At 29.1% G+C, this 27939-nt stretch overlaps 1 protein-coding gene across 8 annotated transcripts in view; it reads left to right on the top strand.

Annotated features, from left to right (window-relative positions):
- Nucleotides 1–312: 312 nt before the first annotated feature.
- Nucleotides 313–27939, top strand: part of LOC111642249 (poly(U)-binding-splicing factor half pint-like) — a 63260-nt gene continuing 35633 nt past the window's right edge. For 2 of the 8 annotated variants that reach the window (XM_023388558.1, XM_023388559.1), the window contains exon 1: nucleotides 19255–20058. In XM_023388558.1, the coding sequence (XP_023244326.1) occupies nucleotides 19896–20058 (163 nt within the window). In that variant the 5' untranslated portion in view covers nucleotides 19255–19895. Of the gene's footprint in view, nucleotides 471–17054; nucleotides 17119–19235; nucleotides 20059–21747; nucleotides 21830–22238; nucleotides 22405–27075; nucleotides 27733–27939 lie in introns of those variants that run through there. The other 6 variants (XM_023388560.1, XM_023388562.1, XM_023388561.1 and 3 more) reach the window with 5 other exon arrangements.

The raw sequence follows: 27939 nt of genomic DNA, 5'->3' as shown, positions 1-27939 counted from the left end.
ATAAGTTAAGCACGATTTCTAATGAGATATTGAAAAACTAGTTTGTAATGTTCAATTATTGCTTGCCACTTAAACGTCATATCTATTATTTGGCAATTTACCATTGAAGAGTCGCATAAGCATAATTGATACGGATCTTTAACAAAATACGATTTAAAAAAATTCACGAAATTATAAACAAAACAAATAAACATTTTAAAAGATTCAAAATTGAAACGAACCAATCATAACCGGACTATCGTAATAAGCGAAACCGACCAATAAACGATGGTTTAATATCAAACGCGTTGAACGACTGCAGTGATACGCGAATCCGCTAGGTGGCGTACGAGATTGGTTACGCATTTTTGTCGTAAGGAGCCGATGAAGAATTAGCGGTTTTTATAGTAAAATTTTATTTTATATTAAATAAAATAATGATGGAAACAATCAATACGGTCATATTGCAAAATGGCGAAGTGTCGTCGATCGTAAGTTGCACATTAATTTCTAATTTTCTACTTAATTTACGTAATGGAGCTCGAACCGGACGATGGCGTCTGCAGAAAAACAAGATGGCTGACGTCGATCTGTTTGTCGTCTGATAAAAGATTTCAAGCCTCCTACCCACAAAATCGCTTCGGTTCAGATCTAAAATTGTTTTTTACGTATAAAAAGACGCGTTGTTTGATGATAATTAAGTTGCGCGCGTGAAAATGGCGCTGATGGGAGGTTATTTACGCAAGGAAATTTTTTATTGTTGAATGCGGAGTTGGAATGTTGGATTGAAATGCTCGAGAATCACGTTTCGACTTCACGTCGTTTGGCAGAAATGATGCGTTTCCGTGACGATTTTTACGTAAATTTTAGTTCGTTTTGAAGATTTTTAGTTTATTAACCGATTAAAATGGTAATTGAGTTAATTTTTATAATGATTTTACTGTTTTTGTGTGCTTTGATGGGGTGAAATGTGAACTCTGAATGAGGAGTTCCCAGAATTGTAGACCCTCTGTACGAGCAAAAAAGTAAAAGGAACTGTACCCATGTGCGACCCTTTGCCAGATATTTACTTCCAAAGGTCTGTTTTTGTGATGAATCGGTATACTGCCTGTTCTGTATACTCTCTGTTGCGAGGCTCGCCGTTGCTCGTACCAGGACATCTGATGGGTCGTTGGAAAGATATACCAGTCTCGCTAATTTTGAGTTGATTGGGAATGGGATAACTTCAAACTATCCAAAACTCTGTGTATACAATGTAAAATAGTAATAAGTATTAATGTCTTGTTTATTTACTGGCTTAAAATACAATTGAACCTATTTGTCTCTGTATCTCTAAATTTACTTTTTCCCCCCTGCGTTTTCAGCTAAATTTAATATATTTTCCCATGTTTATCTCAAATAATAATAAATCATCTTCAAAACCTGTATATTTCAAATTATGGACTGAAGTGTTGATTACAGATTCAAAGCTTTGCCACTACATTTTGATAGAATAAATTGTAGTCAAGAAATGTCTCTTGAAATACTGTACACGGTTACAATTAACACTGCTTTTCTCTGATTGGCTATGAGTTTGGCTTGCTTCTTATTGGTTGACGAAAGTCTGCCGTCGTAAACTATTGACAAACTATTTCTGTTGAGATGTGTTGAAAATATTTTATTTATACCTAATGCATGTATGTAATATACATATTATATTAATAAAATATTGTACTACCAGTGAAACCTATTACTGTTTACTGTGTAGGAACCTCTATATCTCAAAACCTGTTTATCTCAAATTTTTTTCTTGTTCCTATGAGATTTGAGATAGACATGTTCAACTGTACAGTACATGACTTCTGTACAGTATGGGGCAAGTGGTAACCATATCATTTCACAAGGCAATGAGATGAGATCAAGTATGTGATGAGACACGATACACTTGATTTGAATTATCCAAATATGTAATTTTTATGCATTTTGGTTGTGTGTGTGCTTTGACTTAAGGGTGGTAGTGCTTCGAACTATACAGAAACTCAAACTACCAAGACTGTACTGTATCAAAATGTTTGTGTCTTTATTTTGTAAATGGCTACGTATATAGTAAAATTTATTGTTTATACTTTTCATGTCTTTTTTTATTAATAAAAATTGTGAGACTTCATTTAAAATACATGAAAATTTAGAAATTTACTATTATTACATGCAATATGGAGATATCTTTTTCACTTTACTTAATCATTACAAAGTCAATAATATTCAAGATCTTTCAAAAATGAATTGTGTGGCCATGCAGTATTACTCTACTGCTGAGAGAGATCATATTAAAACCTGATCTAGACCCTATTTATAGTGTGGATCAGTGTATCTTTTGCATATGCTGGTCAATGCCACTGAGGTAGACCTGTAATGGGTGAAATTATAGCTGAAATATTGGCTTTTGTTACCATTTATTAAATATTCAGATGTCTATCCATGAAATTAGCAAGTAACAGAAGTTTTTAAAAATCTTATGTGCATAAAATTTGTTCAGACCTTTTTTTTTTCTATTTCCTTTTAACTAAAGAGAGTATGTTAGTGAAAATAAGGGACAAAGCAGGTTTATAGATTTATATTCTATAAGCCTATTACATAAATATTGAAAATTATTATCTTTGTTCTGTTTTCTCATTGAGTTCATTGGTGTAAATAATATTGATAAAAGTATGATTTATGGAAGATGTTAAATTTGTAAAAAATACTAAAAATTTTTGCAAGTATCAAACCAATTTGTTACATACCAAAAATGTGCTATGTTCTGATGTGAATCAGGACCATTTTCATGTAAATTGTATTTTTGAACTGGGACATAATAATCACTGCAATTAACATTTCACTAATTTGTTCATTTACAGCAGTGTGCTCTCTTTGCTCTAAGAGTTTTGTTACAATCTAGAAAAGTAGCATATACCTCTTTTGTGACAAAAGTTGTCTGTAAGATCTTCAAAGAATTGTTTATGTTATTGATATTTGTCTTAAACAAAGAAGTTTTTTTAATTTGACATTCAGTAAGAGCTAAAATGATTTATATAAACAAATCTGTTTATAACTTCTGTTTCAATGTTTATGCACTTTATTCAATAGCAACTTAAATTTAATATCTTATTAGATTAATTACAGAATGTTATTAGGACCACATATATTTAACACTGTAAAAAAAACCAGAAATCCAGCAAAAAGGAAAATTTAATACATAAATGTTTTTTACTATATTTAATGGTCATCATCAGGTTGAAGAATGGAACATAGAATATAACATATGAATATATATAACACCAAAAAAATATTCTCTATATTACATTTCTTTTCAATGTTCCATTCTTCAACCTGATGATGACCATTAAATACAGTAAAAAACATTTATGTATTAAAGTTTTCTCTTTTGCTATAGTTCTGGTTTTTTGGTGTTATAAATAGTACTCTTATCCAGTTTATTCTGTATACATCATATGTATATGAATACATTCAGGGCCGGATCATCGCATAGACCAGGGATCGCCAAAGTGGTTGATATGGACCCCCAGGGGTCGATGCAACATCATTGGGGGTCGATGCGGCTAAGGGGTCACAACCTTTTTTCTTTACTTTTCTTTTTCTTTTTTTGCTTAGACAGAGACCACAACCCACAATGTTTTTTTTTTTCGCTCATACATGTACACTTGTAATAAAACTTTACGGTGGGGGTCAATGTGAGGCTTTGGTAAGTGATTGGGGTCAATGGTTAAAAAAGTTTGGCAACCTCTGGCATAGACAAATGAGACAAATGTCTAGGGCCCAGGATCAAACTGTCTATTTTGAAAAGATTTGTAAATAAGATAGTTTACTTTTCTGTTAGACAACTGTATAATACTGGTAAAAATGGTAAAATATTATATTATTTAAATATTAACCAAAAAGCTTAAATTAAACAAGTAAAACAGCAAAACCATATTTGGGACAAGACTATGTCTCGGAGACTCACTACTAAGTGGAATCACTTTGACGCTCAAGGCAGGTCTTGTTCTCATTCTCCAATCTTCTTTGGTATCGCTGCTTTTGGGCTCAATCGTTCAAACTTTGCCAGCCATGACCACAAGGTTGTCCACGATGCATTTTCAATGAATTTAACCTATCCAATTTGTGTTTTTCATGAATTATAGAGGGTGCTGCATTTTTACAAAATGGCTACTTTATCCAGGTCACTTGTAACTAGTGTGAGATTACGAGGGCACAGAGTCAATTCCCTAATTGCCACTTACACATCAAGTTGGTAAAACTTGCCCACGTTGTTGTTCGGATGGCTTTTAGCGAGTGGCGAGGGAGGTGAGCAAGTTGGCAGGCGTCGTTTCAGAGACAGGTTTAACAAAATAACAAAGCATTTATTATACGGCTAACACTAAAATACAGGAGGCTACACAGAGTTAAATGCATATCTCTAGATCAGTGTTTTTCAACCTGTGGGTTGTGACCCCCCTGGGGGTCGCAAAGCCTCACACGGGTTGCGGGTTAAAGAAAAAGACAAGTGTTTGTAGGTCCTACACTACAATAAAAAAACTACAATTTCAGTGAGAAGGCTGTGCATATTTATTACTTACAGTATAATTGGTTTTTCAGTCGATATTTAGGTCTCAACAGAAAGAAAATTAAATACAGTATGTAGTTTTTAAAATCACTGATATAGTTTTAATATGGTCATGGGGGTTGCCAGAAGTTTTTAACTTGTAAAGGGGTTGCGTATTCAAGAAGGTTGAAAAACACTACTCTAGGTTATATAGCTAGATGCAATTAGCATAAGAGGATAGCTTGCTTGAAAATTTATCCAATCGAGTTTGAAGTTCTTTGATAGTGGTGGTTAATGTTTCCCAATCATCGTGTGACATTTCTGTATTGGGTTTGACTTCTCTTATAGATCTGATAGTAAAGCAGGGGTGTGCTGTCAGAGCCTCTATCATTTCTTCACTAATAGCTGTCTTGAGCACATCATCGAACGTCACTGGCACCCGTGACATGACACATCTGATTTTAAGATCTATGCCATTCAGAAACTGAGCTTTCAGGCATGCGTCTAACTCTTTGGTTTGTATGTGCTTGATCATTGTGGTTTCTGTTGCCTCAGCTCTCTCATGGTGAATTTCCACTTCGGCTGCAAGGGCCTGTAAGCACACGGTGTACGTTTGGACATCCTCATCTGGGCCTTGTACACGAGCATAGAATCTATTCAGTCTAATGGGAAAAGGTACTTTGTCAAAGCATTCAATCATGATCCACTTGAACTCATTATAATCTTCCACTTGCTTGATCCACTGGCCCTTTCTGATGAACTCCCAAGCTATACCGGTAAGTTTTAATTTGGCTACTTCCAACATTTGCGCTTGTGTCCATGCTGCTAGCTTTGCTATGTCTCCCAGTGAGTTGAAAAATTCTGATACTTTAAGTTCTGCCGCATCACCAGAAAATGCAGGTAAGAGAGGAATGAAATTTCCTATGTTACCTAAAACTGCTCTAGGGTTTTCTCCTTCCATGCTTCCACTAATATGCGCTAGAATCGCCTAAACCTCGTGAGAACCTGTTCTCGGTGGACAAACCTGTTTCCGCCAGACACTGTCTATCATGGACTAACCAGTTGAAAGCCTGGATGTTGGCTTCACCCCACTCCTGACACTAGTAATGTAAAATTAATCGTATATCATTGTTGATGTAATGATATATGCTGCTTGTATCTGTTTATCAAGAAATTTTATAGAAGGAGAACAATTATTACTAGTGCGACATGTCATTATGTCGTATCGAAACAAATGAGTAAGATCGTTCTATACATATTTGTGCCCTTTGTGTTAAAAAACATCAGTGTTGACATTGTCCCATCAGGGCCAGATTTACAAGTAAAAAGCTATGTAAGTTGTTGCTTAGGGTCTCAAACATTTGTACAAAAAAGAAAATTGAAATCAAATTTTGTAATAAACATTTTTTTACAAACCAACAAAATATACTTTATCAAACAAAACTTTACATAAATAGACTCTTCTAAAAAGAATTCCACTATTTTAAATTATTGTAATTAGGTTAATTATTATTTAAAAACATTGTAATGTACATTAAAACATTGGAAAAGTGGTCAAGTTTTATATTTGACCATTACAATTTCTCAATGTGTGCACCTTGTGTCACATGGCACTCAAATTCTTCCTACACACACTATGGCATATCTGTTGTCACTCCTCCAACAGAAGCCACAATTCTACAGCTCCTGCAGATTACTCATGTTGCATAATAATGAGTGATTCTGACTTTCTAAGCTAAGTTTTTGCCTTCATTAATTTGTTGCAGGGTGATTTCTTCTTTTAATAGCATGAACCTGTGACTTGTTTAATAAAAATACAGATTTTTATTAAAACATTTGCAAAGATGATTTGGCTTCCTTCTTTACATGATGATATCATTTTGATAATGTTGTCAGTGTTTTCTTAAAAGTGTAAACATTTACTAATAGGTAAAAGTAAACTTTTATTCACATGTACTTCAAAGCTTTTACTTACAGTAAGTACTTATACCAGTAACTTTTAAGCATTTACTATTTTTTTATTAAATTGGCCCATTTACTTGAGCCAGGTTTTTCTAAATGTCCAGTACAAGTGTGTGAACTTTTTCGAGGAAAAGAAGAATCAAACAAATGCCTAGACTGACTCATCTTGAAAAATCAATTTTTAAACCTCAAAATGGCAATAAACTTAGCATAAACAATTATTTTTACTTAGGATTGTGTTTGAAAATTTAATGTATTATAGCATTGTATGTGAATCATAACAAAGTTAACATAACAAACATGAAAGTTTTTGTTATGTTGGAAAGTTGTTTTATCATTAAAAAACACTTCTATATAGGCTGAAACTAATTTAGCTTGAACAATACCTTAAATACTTTTCTCAGCAACACTATAATATATTTAAGTGAAAAGGAACTGTCTTCTTAAACTGTTCAAATCTTGTTCAATCTGATGCAGACCTATGAAAAAGGTCAAAAATGTTTGTATAAATAAATAAAATGATGTTGAAAAGTATTTAAGATGTTTTTTTTAAGTGTTTTATCATTATAAGTAAATGTACTAAATATTAAAAATAATTCTGTATATTTTTAAAATATAAATAAAATTAAAATATAAAATATAAATAAAATTAAAATATAAATAAAATTATATTTTAAACTGTTTGCTGACACTGAAATATTTTTGTCAACTGCCAGCCCTGATTTGAAATTGCCAGACAAGCCAACCTGATACCGAATGGGTGGCAACCCTAATACCCTGTTTGCACTGAGCATTTCGATCTAGATTGTGACCAAGGTCAGCAACTATGCTGTGGTGCGACCTCTCTTGACTATTTCAATCTCGACTGAAACGAGGTTCAATCGTGATTGACTCAAGAGAGTTCTTGAAACTAGATCCAGTCATAAGAGAGATCCCACACGCACGAAAAAATACAAGATGGCTGTGGAACACGTGTTGGGCTATCAACAGAGAAATAAAAAAGACATCTGGAGAGATGATGACATCTGTCTATTATTAAATATATGGCAAGAAAAAGTATTTATTTCTAACCAAAACTTCCATTTTGTTTGTTGGTGTTCGTGACTTATCGCGTAGTTATGTCAGTTTTATCATCACATGTAATAATCGGGTTCTTCTCAAGTGGACTGCCTGTGCGAACAGTTTGACATTCGTCTAGCAACAGTTACAATCCAGATTGTAGGCAAATCGAGATCAAAGTGAGTCGTGGATTGTGTGCGAATGTAGTATAATGTTACACTATCTCCCCTAAAATGGGGGCTGTTAGTACCGGCCAAGTGCAATCTCTCATTACTCTGACTACACAAAAGAAAAGTCCACCAAGACAGACATATCTCATTCATGGGGCATCGCATTCTCTCTGCTTTGTTGACATGAAAGTTTCCAATAAACTAATACCTAATTGTTAATGTTGTAATTATAAAAATTTTTCATTTTCGACTGAAACAAATAATTAATTTTCTTACTAAATGTGGAAGAATCTTTTAAGAATCAGAAATCATGACCAGATTTGCTCAATTCAAATTCCCAGAAAATGCACAATTCCAATTAATCATCCCATCACTGTTGCAAATGTGACATAGCATCCCATTGCCCCCAAATATTTAACTTATAGTAGGAATTTCAAAAATGTTTTTGTAATTTTATTAGAATCATTAAATTCTGTCTTGATTTTTTTTTTTTTTTTTAAGAAATTAAATTTATCGATACATAATGTATACAGAGCATAATATAAATTTTATATTATATTTACATAAGTAGATTTTTGATATTATTCCAAATTCTAATTTTATTATTTATAATAATAGAATTAAAAGTTTTTGCTTTGATATTTTATTTAATAAATATTTAAAATCTAAAGAAGTTAAAGAACAGCATTTTCTAAATATGGAGCTTGGCACACTAAGTTAGTGATTATGCCAAGATTTTGTTAATATTGAACTCATCAAAGCATTAAATACAGATGTTATCATCATTTATAAGAAAAAGATATTTAAAATTAAATAATTTCTTAAAAATGATCTCTCAGAATTATCAATTGAACCATTGAGATACAAATAAAACAATTTTTTGTTTTCTGACAAATTTTGTTTTTAATTTTCTGAATTTGACTCAAAATATTGTGTAATTTACTGGATTATATGAAAATAGATAAGCAATATGCTGTAGAAATCCAAGAAAACTTCATAATGCTATTGAATTTCATTACAATCTAGAATTAGAATACTGTAACTCCCTTATGCATGGGAATATGTTTTAGGTAGTGATGCACTGACAAGCATTTTGACCAAATATCTGATTACTGATTAATTGGCATTTAAAAATTAGTTGATTAATTATTAATGAGAATTATATATAAAATTTAAATAAACAACAAAAATTTATTAGACAATAGAAAGTAAAAGGTTAAGTCACATGACTTCTTGTTTGTTTTTAGTATTTACCTCTATTAATACTTTACCTTCACTCATTAGCAAAATACATTCATCTGTTTATAGGATGATTTTTTCAATTGAGTGAAATTTCTAATGATTCTCTGCTTTTAGTTTTTTTTTAATGATCTGATAATTATCTGATTAATAGATCTGATAATTAAATTATTAATTTTTTTTTAATTAAAGATTTTTCAGGATCAATAAATTGTTAAAGTGTTTCTTGGTTATAAGGTGTGGCTAAAATTCATGTTTTGAAATGAGAGGAAACTCCTTGCCCTTCCAAGAGGGGGGCAACAGAAATTTTGTGAGGGGGTTTATAAAGTGTACATCCCACTTCAGTTGCTAATAATAATGTTCACAGTCAAAAAAGTTCATTTACAGGTATTCCTTGTACAACACAGTTTGAAAATTTAGGGTATCCTCTGTACAACATGACTTCCTGTTTCGATCTACCGGTTTTGGAAATCCTCCATACAAAATTTCATAATTTTTAAGTGTAAATGTTATTTGATATTTCTTTTATTCAAGTAAGCACATGTGTCTCTAATTTGATGTCTCTAATTTGGCCATGGATTTTAGAATATTGGAATTTTCAAATTATTTTGTGCTTTTTGTTAGGTTTACTTTAATGAAAACTGGTAGTGCAATTTTTTCTTCCTTTTTCTATCAACCAGGTGTTGTCATTTCTTTCAGACTTTAGCCCTTAAGACTGTCACTATGTTTTGTTTTTGTAGATTAATCTTTGCATTTAGTAAAGTTTTTTTAAACATTTTTACATAAGTATATTATAAATAATAAAATTAGAATTTGGAATATCATCAGAAAAACTTNAGTATAAAAATAAAAGAAAAAATTAATTTGTTTAAATTAATTTATTAATTTTAAACAAATTTTTTAAATTTTAAACTACTCAAAACAAAAGTTTGGAGCTACAAGACTAAATGACATTTTAATTCCTGTTTTTGCAAAAATTTAATCTAATGACAATTTTGTATGCAATGAGAAAAGATATATGCTTGATGCATAAAGGAGGAGACATTAGAATTGATGAAACTTAATTAGTGCAAACATAATTATGGTGGTAAAAAGTGACTGCAATACCATATCAAAGGGACAATTATCCTGTAGAACAATACACTTTCAAGCAATCTTTAGTATCTTGTAGGACTGTATAAGATCTGGAGGCTCTTGTTCTGGATACCTACAGTGATATCATCTAGCAATGGAGGCATACAGGCATAGTATGCTGTCCTTTGAGTGATTTCCCATAGATGTTGCAACTGCCATCCCAGATTCCTCACACTCATAGATGGTCAAATCTGGAAACTTGGCAGGCCAAGAAAGTGACAATGTAGCAGAGACGTTCCTGAAAAATCCTAAAAAACCATGAGTATCTTTTAAAGCTTTTTTAGTTTGGCACAAAGTAAGAAACCTTTAAAAGATACTTGGTTTTTAATGCTAAAAGTGACAAAGGAAAGGTAGCAAACGATATCTCAGGAGTATATGTGATAACTGTATCTAATAAAGAAAACAGACACACATCTATATGGATAATGAGAAAAATATTAGCAGATATGCTTAGCCACTCACAGCTAGGATTTAATGCTCTTCATAAAAAATCTATTCTTTAAAGCTGGAGCTTTTTTAAAAAATTGTCATTAAACTGACCTTTTTGCACGTTTTCGCACTTCTGATATAAATAACAAATGTTTTTGGCCTCTTTCAGGGGCTAGTGTCAGACTTTTTATTGAAGCGTTTTTACCCAAACTTTTTAACTTGGAACACTTGAAATACATTCTGGAACAAGTTCCATTTAAATTAACTAACCATCTGTTTTTTTAATTACATCATTATGTCATTAATGTCCAAACACTTAAAAATTTAACACTTCTCAATAAATTATCACAAAATTATAAATTATGGCTCATACAAAATAAATCTAAAATATTGCCAAATGTATAACTGCTTGTGTATGTATGTTCCTAAATATTTTGCTTTTGATATTAATAACATAATTGAAAAAACAGACAGTTAGTTAATTTAAATTGAACTTATTCCAAAATGTATTTCAAGTATTACAAGTTAAAAAGTTCTCTTTGATAAAAAGCTTGACACTGGCCTTTCACACGGTTTTTCACTTTTTCTCAAACATATTTCTTCCTTGATGTTTTCTTCTCCATCATTTTTCATATATGTATTTTTCAGGTCTTTCTCTGTCTTCCTATTTTGTCTTTTGTGTATTTTGTTAAATGCATCTTTAGCAATTTGTATTCTGCAATTCTTCGTGTATAATGTATAAACAACTCGTATAACTATATTAATTGCCACCTTTTTATTTTATCAATAATTCATTCCTTTATATTCATAATTTCTTAATATCATTTTTGTCTATTTATAATCTCTGTATAATCATTGATTCTGCATGATCTTTTCAGTATATCCATTTTGATCGAAAATGAGAACATGCAAAAAGCTGATATTGGTCGATTAGTTAACTGCTCTAATGAAATGGATATGTATAAGTTCCTTGACAAAGCAAACATCAATACTGTCTTTAAGTTATATAACTGGTCTAAGCAACTTGTGAATAAAAACGTAGAGTAAATTAGTAAATGTATGTACTACATATTAGATAAACAATGTTAATTATCTATATGATTAAGGTTCTAATGGTGGCGGATGAATATGCTGTATATATAAATCATGCCCTTGTAACAGGTGAAAGCCTTATACGATAAATAAACTTTGATTTGATATCCATTTTGATTGCACTTCCTTCTTTCATACACTTTTGATATTAGCCACATTTTTACTCCATATAATAATATATTTCTTATTGTACATGTATCATTTACTTTTGAGATTTTGATATTCTATCAGATTCCATTCTGCCTCTTAAACTTCTTTTCCTTGTTTCATTTTCTTTCCTATTTCAGTTCTCCTCATCTTGGCTTAATTCTACATCTAAATATTTATAATGGACACATGCTACAGTATATAAATTTTTTCATTATCTATTTCTATACTAGTGTCTGTACTTCTCTCACACAGAGTTTGCTTATCACATATTTGTAGACAACCATTCAGTCTGTTTCTGTAGGTATATTTTATGTTGTTAAATAAAATATTTATTTATTGTTTATTGCAAATACAAAAGGAAATGTCATAAGATAATTGATATCTTCCCTGAAAATAATGCCCAAAAAAGATTAAAATACAAATAAAAAAAAAGGATAACAATCAATATACAAGATTGTTTTTTCATTTTATTTTCAGATATGGTGGTATTGTGATATTTGAAGTGTAACAAACATGATTCTATAAGAAAATTGCCCACAATATTAACAATTAAAAAAATAAAATGCTGCAACTATGCTACCCTATTTTTATATTACTTGCCTTTTTCATCCATGTGCAGTAACATCTGAAGCTTATTTGCTTTTGGGGACATAGTATGTAATCATGAGCAAAAATATGTGAAAAATTAACCGTTTTATGCCATTAAATAAAACTTTTATATCTTTCAGAGACTTGTTTTCACTAAATGACATCACAATTTTAATCTCTTATTTTATAATCTTTAAACATGAGGAATAATAAAATAATTGTTATACATGAAAAAAGAACTAAACTAAAATTCCAAAGATTTGAATCCACATTGTCTATGTCCAGGATCTAGTGTCTTTCCACATAGCTATCACCACTCAGTGACATGAAGCTTTCAAAGACTTATAAGCTAATTACTCAATTTTTAAAGGCCCAATTTTTGGAAACCCTTGAGAAGTGGGTCCTATTATTTGGATAAGGAGCTGTTTATGTTTAAGGTTAAGTACTCACCCTCACCAAGTCCTCTCTTTGTTATTAATAGGAATCATTTTTGAATAATTTTTTAATGAATAATTTCAAATAACACATTTGGTTACAATGCATAAATGATGTTTCACATGTTTTGTCATGTCAAAATCTTTGTTTTAGTTTACTGAAAAAGATCAAAGTGAACAAAAGTCACCCCAAAGAATTTTCCAAATTTTCTTCTACTCAATAAACAATACCCAATCTGTAAATGCTGGATGACATTGCACAAAACTGCCTTCGGTTCTCATCATCACTTCCTACTTCTGCCTAAACTTGCCTCATGATGTCATGAAATTGCTAGGTGTGTAGTGCATGGGATTCCCATGACATGAGAGCTAGTTTTCCAATAAGTTCTCATTGCATTGACATTCTGCTGTTTTTCCTGAAGTGTGTGTTGTGATTAAATTTCACACTGAATGCCAAGATCAGCAGACTAGGAATATATCACCACTTGCTACCACCAGTACATTTTTATTGCCACTTTAACCCTTTGTTGATGGGAGTAATGATCTGTGTGTACCCCAAGGTCACATGAAACACTAGGGTATCAATTCGTTGTTACCCTGGTTAAATTTGATTCTTGTAAAATTTATAAACCACAGATGTCAGCGCTTGACAGCATCATATTGTCTGTCCTTTGTTTTACATATTTTTGTCCAGGTGGTGTTTTGTTAATCTATAAAACCATTAATGAATGCTTTTTTCTCTACTTTATTTTTTTGTGATAAATTTTAAAAATTTTTTTAGCATATTCATGAAATAATAATACTGTAATGAGTTTCATTCATGCTATAATAAGTCAATGTGTCATAAATATTCAAGTTGTAACCTTCAGTTGTGACATTTTATATATTTTTTAATTTTAATTCAAAATATCAGCAAATGTTACATGTTACAGTAATACATGTAACATGTAACATTGGTCAAACATTAATCAAACATGATTATATGTATGTTATAAAAATTTTGGTTTTTGTTCGATATCACATGAATAAAGTATATTAGTTGATAGAAGAATATAAGTTTTGATTCCAAACAAATGTTTGATATAATGTGTGATAATTTCAAAATGAAAAACATACATGCATTAATATTATATGGAATTGTACAAAACAATATTCCATGTCATACTGGCTAAGTGCCAGAAACAAAATAATGTAACCAAAGAATGTTAAATCTGACAATAAGTCACAAATTATCAAATTGTAAATTTCAGTTCTAACATATTATTTTTTTTCTTCCAAATTTTCTAATAAAATTCATTGGAAAATATTTCATCTGAAACTAGAAATATTAATAAATATATGTGATTTTTTCATATGAATATAATAATAATAAGATTTCTGGTAAATTTTTGAAATGACATTGCCTGAGTGACCTTCACTGATCTATATTAATTTCAATAAACTCACAAAATGTGTGTTAACAGGAAATCGGTCAGGCAAGGGTTAATGTCAGTGTTGTTATTGTGAGGTTATTATTGTGAGACGATCAGATTCGGGATGGAGGAGATCTGAAAGACTGTGAGTCTCTTGGAGGAGGTCGGAGATACAGCGCAAGGGAAGTAATGCACTCAGACTCTAGGTTAACAATTAATAACTTTAATTCCAAAGGAAAAGAATATGTGATACAAACTTCAATATTATATTAACAGATCTATACGAGGTCTGTTCAAAAAATATGTGGACTGATGTCATAAAACAAAATGTACTTTATGTAGAAGTTACATGTCTGGGTCCCCTTCAAAGTACTCTCCTTCCAAACACACACACTTATCCCAACGGTGTTTCCACTTGTTGAAACATTCCTGGTATGCTTCTTTTGTAATGTCCTTCAACGCCTTTGTTGCGTTTGCCTTAATCTCGGGAATCGTCTCAAATCTTTTTCCTTTCAAGAATCTTTTGAGTTTGGGGAAAAAGAAAAAGTCACAAGGAATAAGGTCGGGTGAGTAGGGGGTGGGGAAGAACAGTAATCGAGTGTTTGGCCAAAAACTCACAAGTTCTGAGGGCCAAATGGGCTGGAGCATTGTCGTGATGGAGAAACCAATCGCCACTCCTCCACATTTCTGGCCTTTTGCGACGGATGGCGTCCCTCAGACGTTTCAGAACTTCAACGTAGTAAGTCTGGTTCACTGTAGAGCCTTGGGGAGGTAGGTACTCTACTCATGGTGAACAACACCCTTAGCATCAAAGAAAACTGTCAGCATCACCTTGATATTGGATCGATCTTGGCGAGCTTTTTTGGGTCTGGGGGATGTTTCACCCACCCACTGATTGAGCATAGCAAGTGTTTCAGTCGCAGATTTTAACACAAAATTTCATAGCAAGTCGTTGCTCCATCAGGTCATTCATTCTGAAATCTGACAAATGAAAAATTGCACTTCACTAAAAACCATGTAGCTAATCAACAAATAAAGATATCTGTAATCGGGAAACGGCTTTATCACCAGATGATCTGTACAAACCTAGCGACACCAAGCTGATTCCCCTGGCACAAACTGAAGCTGCGCAATTTAAGCAGTCCGTGTATTTTCTGAACAGACCTCATATAGTATAAGTGGTTGTGAGAGATAGAGAGTTCACATGAGATTCACATGGAGATAAATAGTTGTAGTTTGAAGAATCTGTTTGCAGATCTGATGCAGGAGAGGATTTGGTCTGTCCCTTAGGAAGATTCAAGATTCAATCTTGAATAACTAGAAGGTTGGCATGTTAGAAGAGTTTTGGATAATGTTCCTGCTCAGAGTCAATTGTATATCTGTTTCGGAAGCACAGAGTTTAATGGTATCAGTTGAGGAATTGGCGACAACTTTCGTTATAGAACCAGGTGGCGACTTGTTGAGTTGTGGAGGGATGGCCAACAACTCCTTTTACTTCTGGACAAACTGGAGATGACTGTCTAGTTTGACTGTCAATTCTGATATTAAAACAGTGGTGCAAAGCTGGGAGTCAAAGGATCACGGGAAAGCATCACTTTCTCTATTGAGAATGTGCAAACTGAGAAGTTCTCAGGTAGTAGATGAAAACAGTTATCCAAATAGATATGATGAAATCATGTATTTTTTATTTTTTTATTTTTTCCTGGGTTCTACTTTCAACAATAAAATAAATTCACCGTTGTGGCTTTTGAAACGGTGACGTCAGTCCTGATGAGGCATCAAAAAGGTGTGGACCTCTGGTCACACTGGAGTCAGAAGTGAGATTTCTCCCCTTTAACCCTCGGAACCACAAGAACCTTTTGGACCAACTTGAGGTTGTTTTTTTCCTCCTCTTTTTCTTCAAGTTTGGGCAAAAAGTGAACTCCGGTCACAGTGGTGTTAGAACAATAGAAAAAATAGTCTAAGAAAAACAAAAAGAATAAGGATGGAGGCAAGAGGGGAGAGAAATCCTCCAGGCCGCACACGTGGAGAGACAGTAAATTTTGGTGGTTAAAGGTCGAGGGGGTGGAAAGATAAAGGAGGAAGTCGTGTGTATCTCCAATCTCCAGCAGGATCAGACTTAATGATGATTTTACTCGTTATTAGCATTTATAATTTTTTATTCAACTTGTCCTTTCCCTCAAAATTAAGCTTTTTGCCATTTTATAATAATTAAAAATATAAAAAGCTTTTAATATCACATAACAGATGGCACCGCGCACGCACATCGTGTTTTAAATCTTGTTAGGAAAGTTAAGCAACTCGTTGATGGATTTTTTTTATTGGCTAGCAACTCCCATTAGTGCTTGCAACTTCTATATTTACAAGTGGATTCTAAGTTTAGCAGATTTTTTCCTCGATTTGATAGTCTACTGTAAATCAAATTCATGGCCTTCCTTTTTTTCTCGTTCAGTTTGTTAATACTCTTTGTAAGTATTTAATCATTCTTCAGAGTGAGTACTTACCAGTATGAGGGTAAGAAAACATGAATAGGAGAAGGAAGGAAAGAATTTTTACTAATAATGAGAGAGAAATTTTTGAAGTATATGGTATTTAAATTTTAAAAAGTTGCTAGGACTCATTGCAAATTTCTGTTTTTGATTGATACTTTAAACAATATATTTTTTTTCTATTCTAGAGTTAACTTTGTTTGCAGACTAAAAAGAATTATTTTATATCAGTATGATTTGTCATATGTTAATTATTTGATTAATTATATCTTTGTCAGTATTGATGTTTTACTATTCTTTATATATATATATTGATATATTCATGTATTGAGAAAATGCTTTTTTTTAATTTACAGAACGGAGATGGAAGTGCAGAAAATTCGATGGATGAACCACCACAGAAAAAAATAAACCTTGATGGTAATATCTTAAGTATTCATCGGGCATCTGCATTTCAGTAATTTTGTTTATGTTAGCATTTTATTTATCCATATTTTGTTGTAGTCTTTTTTATTTTAGTGCAGGAATTTTCTTCAATAAGAAGTACTGTATTAACGAAAAGTTCCACATTTCCTTTCAAGCTAATTAAGGTATTCTAAATTACCCATTTGGTTACAACTGAGCCAAATTTAAACCAGCAAAATTAAATATACAAATACATACACACAATATGGTCAGTTAATTTATTGGCCATTTTATATATGGGTAAGTAAATAAAGCAGAAGGACCTTTACTCAAACTTAAAATTATCTGGAAGTTATGAGATAATTCGTTCTTCTGTTTTAAACACAAAATATTACTTTAAATGGAACTTAAGTGGCAGTTATAAATTCAGAAATAATGTAAATCAGTGTGAAATCTAATATAAAAATAAAGATTTTTAAAGCTAGCTTGAAAGTTATTATATATATAAATTAATATCTAGGGAGGATCTGATGATCACTTTGCACTTTTTAAAATTAAAGAGAATTTGAGAATATATGTTTAAGTGCAGTAATACTTGTTCTTCCTATTGGTCTCCTGTTGAATTTTTTTTTTTTTTTTTCTATTCCAATTTTTCTTTCTGTAAGTTTTTCAGGTATTCATTCGTTCAGTGAAAGAAGAGGACAAGATGTGATCAATCCATTAATCAGCAAAACTAAATGTAAAGCCTCTAAAATGAGTTATTTTATTAAGTTAATCTTTACTAAAATATATAAGAGAATTTATTTTTAAATGAATGATATATATAATATCATTTTAAAATTAAGGATTTCAACATATACAACTAGATCAACCTAAAAACTAATTTTAATTTATATATATCATAAAATATAATAATTTATTTAATTAGATGATATATTTTATAATATATATATTAATTAATATTGGACATTTACAAACATTGATATAAAGGTTTAGATTTTAAAGATAAGCAAACAATAAGATAATTTTCCATTAACACTAATAGAAACTATTTTAATTAATATTTCTCCATTTTTTTTTTACCTCTATAATTTTTCATTGCTTTCTATGTAAAGTAAAGAAAACAAGATGATGATAATGTATAAGTTTAATATTAAAACATGATGAAATTTTTCACATTTATAGAAGTAATTATCAGAAAATGTATACACACAAAATTAAACTGTTACAATAAAACTACAAAAGGCAATTATATCCTGTATACAAATTATAATACAAAAGTTGAAGAAACATTATATATACATTGAGAATTCCAATATATTTAAATAGTAACACAAAATTTGATATTTTTCCACTTAAATACACATTTTTCTCTAACATTTTAGAATACAGCTTTACTATATAAAAGAGCTAAAAAATATTAAAGATAGAATGATTAGTTTGGTGAAATGACTATTCTTAAAAAGTATTTTTGAAATTATTTCTGTGCATCAGTGAACTCTTACTAATTAAAGATAGTTTTAAAACTTAATAAATCAAAAGCTTATAAATATGTAATTGAAACCCTTAGTTTTTTGTTAGTTTTTACTTTAATAGAAAACAATATTTAATATNGTTAAGCAACTCGTTGATGGATTTTTTTTATTGGCTAGCAACTCCCATTAGTGCTTGCAACTTCTATATTTACAAGTGGATTCTAAGTTTAGCAGATTTTTTCCTCGATTTGATAGTCTACTGTAAATCAAATTCATGGCCTTCCTTTTTTTCTCGTTCAGTTTGTTAATACTCTTTGTAAGTATTCAATCATTCTTCAGAGTGAGTACTTACCAGTATGAGGGTAAGAAAACATGAATAGGAGAAGGAAGGAAAGAATTTTTACTAATAATGAGAGAGAAATTTTTGAAGTATATGGTATTTAAATTTTAAAAAGTTGCTAGGACTCATTGCAAATTTCTGTTTTTGATTGATACTTTAAACAATATATTTTTTTTCTATTCTAGAGTTAACTTTGTTTGCAGACTAAAAAGAATTATTTTATATCAGTATGATTTGTCATATGTTAATTATTTGATTAATTATATCTTTGTCAGTATTGATGTTTTACTATTCTTTATATATATATATTGATATATTCATGTATTGAGAAAATGCTTTTTTTTAATTTACAGAACGGAGATGGAAGTGCAGAAAATTCGATGGATGAACCACCACAGAAAAAAATAAACCTTGATGGTAATATCTTAAGTATTCATCGGGCATCTGCATTTCAGTAATTTTGTTTATGTTAGCATTTTATTTATCCATATTTTGTTGTAGTCTTTTTTATTTTAGTGCAGGAATTTTCTTCAATAAGAAGTACTGTATTAACGAAAAGTTCCACATTTCCTTTCAAGCTAATTAAGGTATTCTAAATTACCCATTTGGTTACAACTGAGCCAAATTTAAACCAGCAAAATTAAATATACAAATACATACACACAATATGGTCAGTTAATTTATTGGCCATTTTATATATGGGTAAGTAAATAAAGCAGAAGGACCTTTACTCAAACTTAAAATTATCTGGAAGTTATGAGATAATTCGTTCTTCTGTTTTAAACACAAAATATTACTTTAAATGGAACTTAAGTGGCAGTTATAAATTCAGAAATAATGTAAATCAGTGTGAAATCTAATATAAAAATAAAGATTTTTAAAGCTAGCTTGAAAGTTATTATATATATAAATTAATATCTAGGGAGGATCTGATGATCACTTTGCACTTTTTAAAATTAAAGAGAATTTGAGAATATATGTTTAAGTGCAGTAATACTTGTTCTTCCTATTGGTCTCCTGTTGAATTTTTTTTTTTTTTTTCTATTCCAATTTTTCTTTCTGTAAGTTTTTCAGGTATTCATTCGTTCAGTGAAAGAAGAGGACAAGATGTGATCAATCCATTAATCAGCAAAACTAAATGTAAAGCCTCTAAAATGAGTTATTTTATTAAGTTAATCTTTACTAAAATATATAAGAGAATTTATTTTTAAATGAATGATATATATAATATCATTTTAAAATTAAGGATTTCAACATATACAACTAGATCAACCTAAAAACTAATTTTAATTTATATATATCATAAAATATAATAATTTATTTAATTAGATGATATATTTTATAATATATATATTAATTAATATTGGACATTTACAAACATTGCTATAAAGGTTTAGATTTTAAAGATAAGCAAACAATAAGATAATTTTCCATTAACACTAATAGAAACTATTTTAATTAATATTTCTCCATTTTTTTTTTACCTCTATAATTTTTCATTGCTTTCTATGTAAAGTAAAGAAAACAAGATGATGATTATGTATAAGTTTAATATTAAAACATGATGAAATTTTTCACATTTATAGAAGTAATTATCAGAAAATGTATACACACAAAATTAAACTGTTACAATAAAACTACAAAAGGCAATTATATCCTGTATACAAATTATAATACAAAAGTTGAAGAAACATTATATATACATTGAGAATTCCAATATATTTAAATAGTAACACAAAATTTGATATTTTTCCACTTAAATACACATTTTTCTCTAACATTTTAGAATACAGCTTTACTATATAAAAGAGCTAAAAAATATTAAAGATAGAATGATTAGTTTGGTGAAATGACTATTCTTAAAAAGTATTTTTGAAATTATTTCTGTGCATCAGTGAACTCTTACTAATTAAAGATAGTTTTAAAACTTAATAAATCAAAAGCTTATAAATATGTAATTGAAACCCTTAGTTTTTTGTTAGTTTTTACTTTAATAGAAAACAATATTTAATATTTATATTTTAAAATGATTTCAGATATAATTTTTTTATTTTATTGCTTTTTTTTTTTCTTTCAGTATTGCCAATGTCATGCAGCTGTCTCATAAAATATAATTTAAGTCAGAATGAATTTTTTAATAATTTTTGAGACTGGTTTATATTTAAATTAGAATTATTATTATTTTTTAAATATAAAGTATACGTTAAATTAAAGAAGAACTTAAAAAATAGATATTAAAACAAGATTATTTTTTGATATTGGAATATTGTAATAGAATATTTTTATTCTTGATCATTTATTTATTTTTGTTTTTTTAGTTCTCTCTTTTTCCCTGGCTATTTGGCACACTTTCAAACTAAACTTGAGTATATTATCTAATATTTATTCAAGATTAATAATAATTAAATGCAAATTAAAGCACTAAATGTCAGAACTCCAAAATTAAATTTATGAAAATTACAGAAATACATTTTCCAATTTAAGGAGTAAGAATTAGAGAACCATACAATTACATATCAAAAAATAATTTTATAATAGCTTCTATGTAAGTAGAAATAAATTTTAGTAATTATTATTTAATTAATGTTTAATTAGTAAACTATATGTATGTTGTTAAATATAACTCATACATTTTTTGGGAGGTCTGAAATTGGTTCTACACGACTAAATAGAGCCTTCTGTTCTGTTTTCTTTGTCATTGCAGAGAATTCCACATGCTTTCCAGTGTTGGTGCTACTATGACAGACCTCCACTGGACTCAGAATGAAGTTCCCAGATGTGTGGTGCTTGATTGTTTATATGCATGTGTGACTGTTTTTTTAAAAAAANCTCTCCTTGTTGAAATATGTCTTGATAGAAGTTTCAAACATTTTAACTCCAGAAGAATCCAATCTTCTTGATATCATATAAGGTAATTGTTTTGTATGGACTATTTGCTTCTGATCTGTTACTCCCTCAATGGAAAAGTTATTTATTGTACTGGTTTAAATTTCTTATTAAAATTAATAACAGAATGAAGCTATAAAATTCTACTGGGGAAGATAGTGAATTTTATGGTTTTATTTTGTCAGTTTAAAGAGATTATATTTTTCTTTGGAGTTTAGTATTACATTTCATTTTTAATTTGTGACCCACCCATTTAAATTCTGAATTAAATCAGTTGAAATATGGCTGACTTAACATCCAATCCATTAAGAGTTATTTTTATTAAATTTTTTTAAGTGACTGGTTAGCCAATTAATCAGCCTTGAACTATTATTTCTGTTTTGAAAACAATGTTTCAAAATCTTTGTTTTCTTTTTTTTGTCTTGTATTTCTAGTTTGAAATCCTGTATATCATTTTGCCTGATGATGCTCGTTGCGGTCCGAAAAGCTTTGCTTAGTAAAGCGAATATGTTAAGCACTTAAGTTTTGCTTCTCTAGCTGTACTGCTGTACATCATTGTACTACTGCTCAGAATTTATCTGATGCATCTCAAATTTTCAGGTAGGTCAAATACAACTCACTTGCCTGATGGGATTACACCACTAATAACATAGTATATATTTAAGGATCATTCTTCAACTTTGCATCTTAAAATTATTCAAAATAATCAAATATCTCATCAGATATTTAATGTAAAACAAAAGATGTATGTTTAAAAAAACACAATAGTATTACATTTATAGTAAAATCAACTCTCTTCAAGTGGCTAAACAATATTTTTGAATCATCCTGTATAAATATCTAATATAGCTTTTTATTTCACTCAGAGAATATTTAAATTAACAAATGTGAGTATGTATTCTGTAGAATTATTTATATTATTTGACAACTCATAAGTAATCAAGTTTTTAAATTTTATGTATTATTATTAATCTTACATTATCATATTTAATAATATAAAATAAGAGTAATAAATGGAAAGTTAAATAATATTTTATAATAGACAGACAAGTATATGTTACTTAAATAAATTTTTAAATACTTTTTATTGTTGGTTTATTATACCCAAAAATTATGTAATTTCTACATTATGAAAAAATTTGATTATAATTAAGAGAAGTAATCTTTGTCAGATTTTAATTATAGAATTTAATGTTTGTTAAGTATTTAGACTTTACACCATTAAAAAGAAAAAAAATTAGTATTCCTTCTGGCATTAATTATTTTTAATTAAAATTAAGTTTCAAAAGTATAAAACAATTTCATAATAAAATATAAACACTTCAAAATTTTAAAAATGCAAAATGTTATGCATGGCATAATGGTTTATTTAGAATGTTTACATTCTAAAAATAAGTGATATTAAACTTTGAAATGTTCTTGTGAATTTTGTTAAGTGAGCAGACATTTAAAGAATGTATAATTTAATAATAAATAAATAGTAATTCCTGATTGGCAGTAAGATAAATTTTCAAAGCATATAAATATTATTACAATGTGTGTTTTCTGTACAGCCATTTTTTAATGTTCATTGGTTCAGTTGAGTTAGCACAATATCCTGGCTGTCTCACTTCAGACCTCATCTCAGTGGATTTCTTTGTAAGAAATATAAGGATTTATCGAAGAGATGGTATTAATTGTATCGCTTAAATGTTTTCAAGATCAGAATCAGGAATGCTATTATAGATGTCACAGTTCAGATAGAAGCCAGAGTAATAACAAAAAATTTATTATTGATGGAACATATGCCTTACAATGGCAGGAAGTCACATTGAAATTGCAATATGATTGCTAGTTACAGAATTTTGTGTTTTGATAAGTCACACTTAATGTACTGGATGAAATAAATAAATCAATACAATTTACATTTGAAATTGTAAAATTATTTTACATTTACTCTATAGTTTCTCTAAAGATTTACTTCTCCAAGAAAATTCTATTAAATTTTATATTGATAATTATATTATATTGATATTATATTAAATATTAAGTATGATAAAAACTAAATAAAAAAACNAGTAATTGCTATAAGCACAACTGACAAACTACAAAAGAAATAAATATGATTCATTAGCAATTTCACTTTAAAATTACAACAGTAAAAATACAATTTCAGCATAGTTTTAATAATGATATATAATAATTGATTCATTGAAAAGCAAAAATCAAATACAAATCTTTAACATGACTAGAATTAAGTGTAATTAAATTAAAATATAAACTACCTAAACTGGATAATCCAAAAACTAATCTCATTGTAAAAAGGTTACAGTTTGTTTAATTAAAATATAATTTAAAACTAGTATATATTATAGGGAGAAAATCAAAATAATACAAAAATTGTGATAATTTTTTTGATAAAATATAAAATATGTACCAATAAAATATTTTCTCTTATCTTATCTAAATTTCTTAACATAAATATGCTTTAAACAGATTATAACAACTATGTTTTAGATCTATTTTTTATTTATAAATTTATAAAAAGATAAAATAATCAAATATCTGGCACATAAAGATTAAAAACTTATATGTAATTTGGCAAACTACAGTGTTCAAGGACACAACAATTTAGATAATTATTTCTACACAATCATAAATTGCTTTATATATTTTTAAATATTGTTCAAAAATAATACATTTTATATATAGTTGTGACTTTATTATAATAAAAGAGAAATAAAATAAGTAATAAAAATATTTGTTTACTTCTTAACTGGTTTTAGACAAAAAAAAAAGTATAACTAAAATAATTGAAACACATCATATGTATGTGGTTTATATTTAATTTGTCAATAAAAGTCTATAAGAAATGAAAATTTACCTTCTTGTTCAAGTTTTTTAAGAATCTGCACTTGTGTTCGAGTAGCTAAATAATACTGATGATTCACTTTACATAAATATAATAGATTTCTTGCTTCAACTTCACTGTTAGTATAATAAGTAAATTTTCTTTCTTCTGGACAACCACATATTCTTATTTCAAATTTTTTTCTCTAAAAATTCATATAATAGAATATGTTAACAGAATTAATAATAATTTAAAACTTTTTCTAAGTATAGGTATTCCTCACACAACATAGTACTTCTACATGGTTCAAAAATTGGGGATATCTCCTGTACATCACAACTTCCAGTTTTTCTCTAACACAGGTTTGAAAATCTTCCATACAAAACTTCACAATTTTTAAGGGTAAACTCCATTATTCACTTTTTTTCCCAAATAAGAATGCGTGTCATCTTAAATTTGTCCACGAATTTTAAAATATTGAAATTTTCAACTTGTTTTGTGCCTTTTGTCAGGTTTACATTAATGAAAATTGATATTACAATTTTTTCTTTGTTGTCCTCACTTCCTTATCCTATCGATCAGGTGTCATTATTGTTGCTTTCAGATTTTAGCCTTTAGGATTGTCACTGTTTTGTTTTTATAGATTAATCTTTGCATTTAGTAAAGTTTATTTAAACATTTTTAGATAAGTGTTATTAAACTTTTTTAAACTGTAGGTAAGTAATCATTCATAAAAACAACAAACAAAATACAGTGGAATCTAAGTACTCAACTGAACAAACATGACCCACTAGAACAAATTTTTGATTTTGTTATTATTTTATTTGAATTTATTTGATTGATATTATTTGATTTATTATTATTATAGAACATATTTTTATTTTGTCATCCATAGAAACTTATGATATAAATTAAAAAATGAAGATATTGATGATATTTTTGATCAAAAGTAACAAAAAAGCTCAGAAGATGACGATACTTTGAAAAAAAGTTCTCATTTAACTAAAATTAATATTAACAGTGCTTTTAATTGTAATTGTTAGTTAATTATTGATTGCTTTAATAAACACATTTCTCTTAGTAATGAAAAAGAATTGTATACTTTTGCTAACTTCTGGAATGTAACCCTATGTTTTGCCATAGTCCTTTAATTTGCATAACATGGCACTTTTTTGGAACATGATTACAGTGTTATATGAGGGATACCTGTATTCCTAAATTAAATAAGAACTCATTCTATGATAAAAACTAAATAAAAAAACATTGTCTTACCTTAAAATAACAATATTTATAGAAGTCAACTGTGCTGTAGTACAGTACATATGTTAAAATCTTGTTTGATCTTTAAAATAGTTTTTAAAGTTATTAAATCTAAATAATACATTCATATGAAGAAAATCACAAAATAAAGTCATGTCAAATATTTTTGAAATCAGAATTATAAGTAAATATATAATAGTAATGATCTCAAATCATACTGTAATTTAATGATTCAAAATCTTTACTGTTATGCAGTATTATGATCAATGAGGTTAATGGAGATAAATATGGATTGTCAGTATGTTTTATATTGCTAATTTTTTTTTATTTGTCTACATGTATCAATATTATATTTATAAGATTTGCTACAAAAGGTAAATTATAATCTTGGTTGAAAAGACATTGGTACTTAAAGGGTAAGATTGCTCATGAGTTATTCAAAGTGTAAAGTAAAATTTTACAGTAACAATATATGAATATTATTAATCTCATTTGAGCATTTAATTATTTATTTTTTTTATATCCTATAAAACTGCCTTGGTGTTCAGCTTTTTCTGTTGTCTACAGTGTGATTATTTTTATTTTTTTTATTTTATTTTTTTTTGTCGTAGACTTAAACAATAACAAACCAGCCTTTAGAAGTTTATTAATTGTTAGGTTTTCCTCTTATTCTTCCTTGAATTGATGGCATTCTGTTTGAAAGTCAAAAAAAATTTGCTCGGTTTAATAATTGTTTTTCAAATATATTTATCCAATAATAATAATAATCAACCTTACAGAATTACAGGTTTTGTTATTGTTGTCTAATTTGTATCTTTTATCTTTTTTCTTTCTCTTTTTTTGCACTGTAGCAACAGAAAACGCTGCAGAGACACCAGGCATTAGTTCTTATGTGCAGGTTAGTAGCAAGATGGGCTCGATGGCCTACGAGTACAAAGGTGTTTTTCTTACCTTGCAGCAAATGGCGAACCTGAGGAATCAAGTGCAGAGACAGCAAGCTTTGGCTCTGATGTGCAGGTCAGCTTGTGAAGTGATGGAATACATTTATGGTTATAGGATGAAAAAATGGATTGTTCAGTCAAAATATGTACCCTTAGAGAAGTCGAGGCAGTGACGATTTGAAGTTACCCTCCGCAAGAAGAAAAGATCTCTTACAAAATATTTGACTGAAATCNTTTCCATAGAACATTGCTCTGATGCTGATTCTAATGATAATGGTATGGCTTTGCAAAAATGTTAGCCACAATTAAAAGTGTTTTTAATTTCTTTTCATTAATATGATAATTCTAAATTTTTTGTTTATAAATTATATTTAAAGCATTAATACAAAGTTATTTGGAAAATTTGACTGTTCTAAATCAGTGTTTAGACTACATTAAAATGTTTCACTTCTATGGTATTGTATGGAACTTGACAAAAGTTTCAATAGCAAAACCTTAGCAAATTCTTATAGAGACATGAGTTTCTGTAATTATTGGTTTGTATATTAATAAACATTTAAATGTAGTCCTTAACACTGAGTTAAAAGTCACAAAACAGTAGGAAGAATTACTCTTAAGCATCCGTCACTTTTTAATACATGGATTAAATTCCAGTTTTACTACATAAGATCACAATGCCTAATCGTAAGATGACTAATAGTTAAAAGTGTAGAATGCAGGTGATTTTCTAACTTTGATTTCTCCTGTTCTTTTTTCTCTTTTTCTTGTGTTTTTATGCTATGTAGTTGAAAGCAAACTGAGGGAAGTCCAACGTTTGGTACAAAGACTTGTGCTCGCTCATGCAAAACGATCAATTACAGCACAAAATGAGACATTAGCATGACTGGCTTGAGAGCGGTAAAGGTTTCTTCAGAATGCTTCTTTTTTGTGTTATAAACTGACTATCGATGAAGAGAAATATACTGTTTAAATATAAATATGTATTGTCCAAGCATTGCAATAATGCCATTGTATAAATTCAATCATTATTGCAGTGCAATCTTTCTTCTTAATAGTATAAGTTTTCTTTTTTTTCTTTATTGTTGGCATAAGCAGAAATATTTT

This window comes from Centruroides sculpturatus, unplaced genomic scaffold (assembly GCF_000671375.1).
Source record: "Centruroides sculpturatus isolate CEXI.00-Female unplaced genomic scaffold, Cexi_2.0 scaffold1587, whole genome shotgun sequence".
NCBI classification, from domain to species: Eukaryota; Metazoa; Arthropoda; class Arachnida; order Scorpiones; family Buthidae; genus Centruroides; species Centruroides sculpturatus.
Note: the sequence above shows the minus strand (reverse complement) of the source record. Positions and strands in the feature narration are given on the sequence as shown.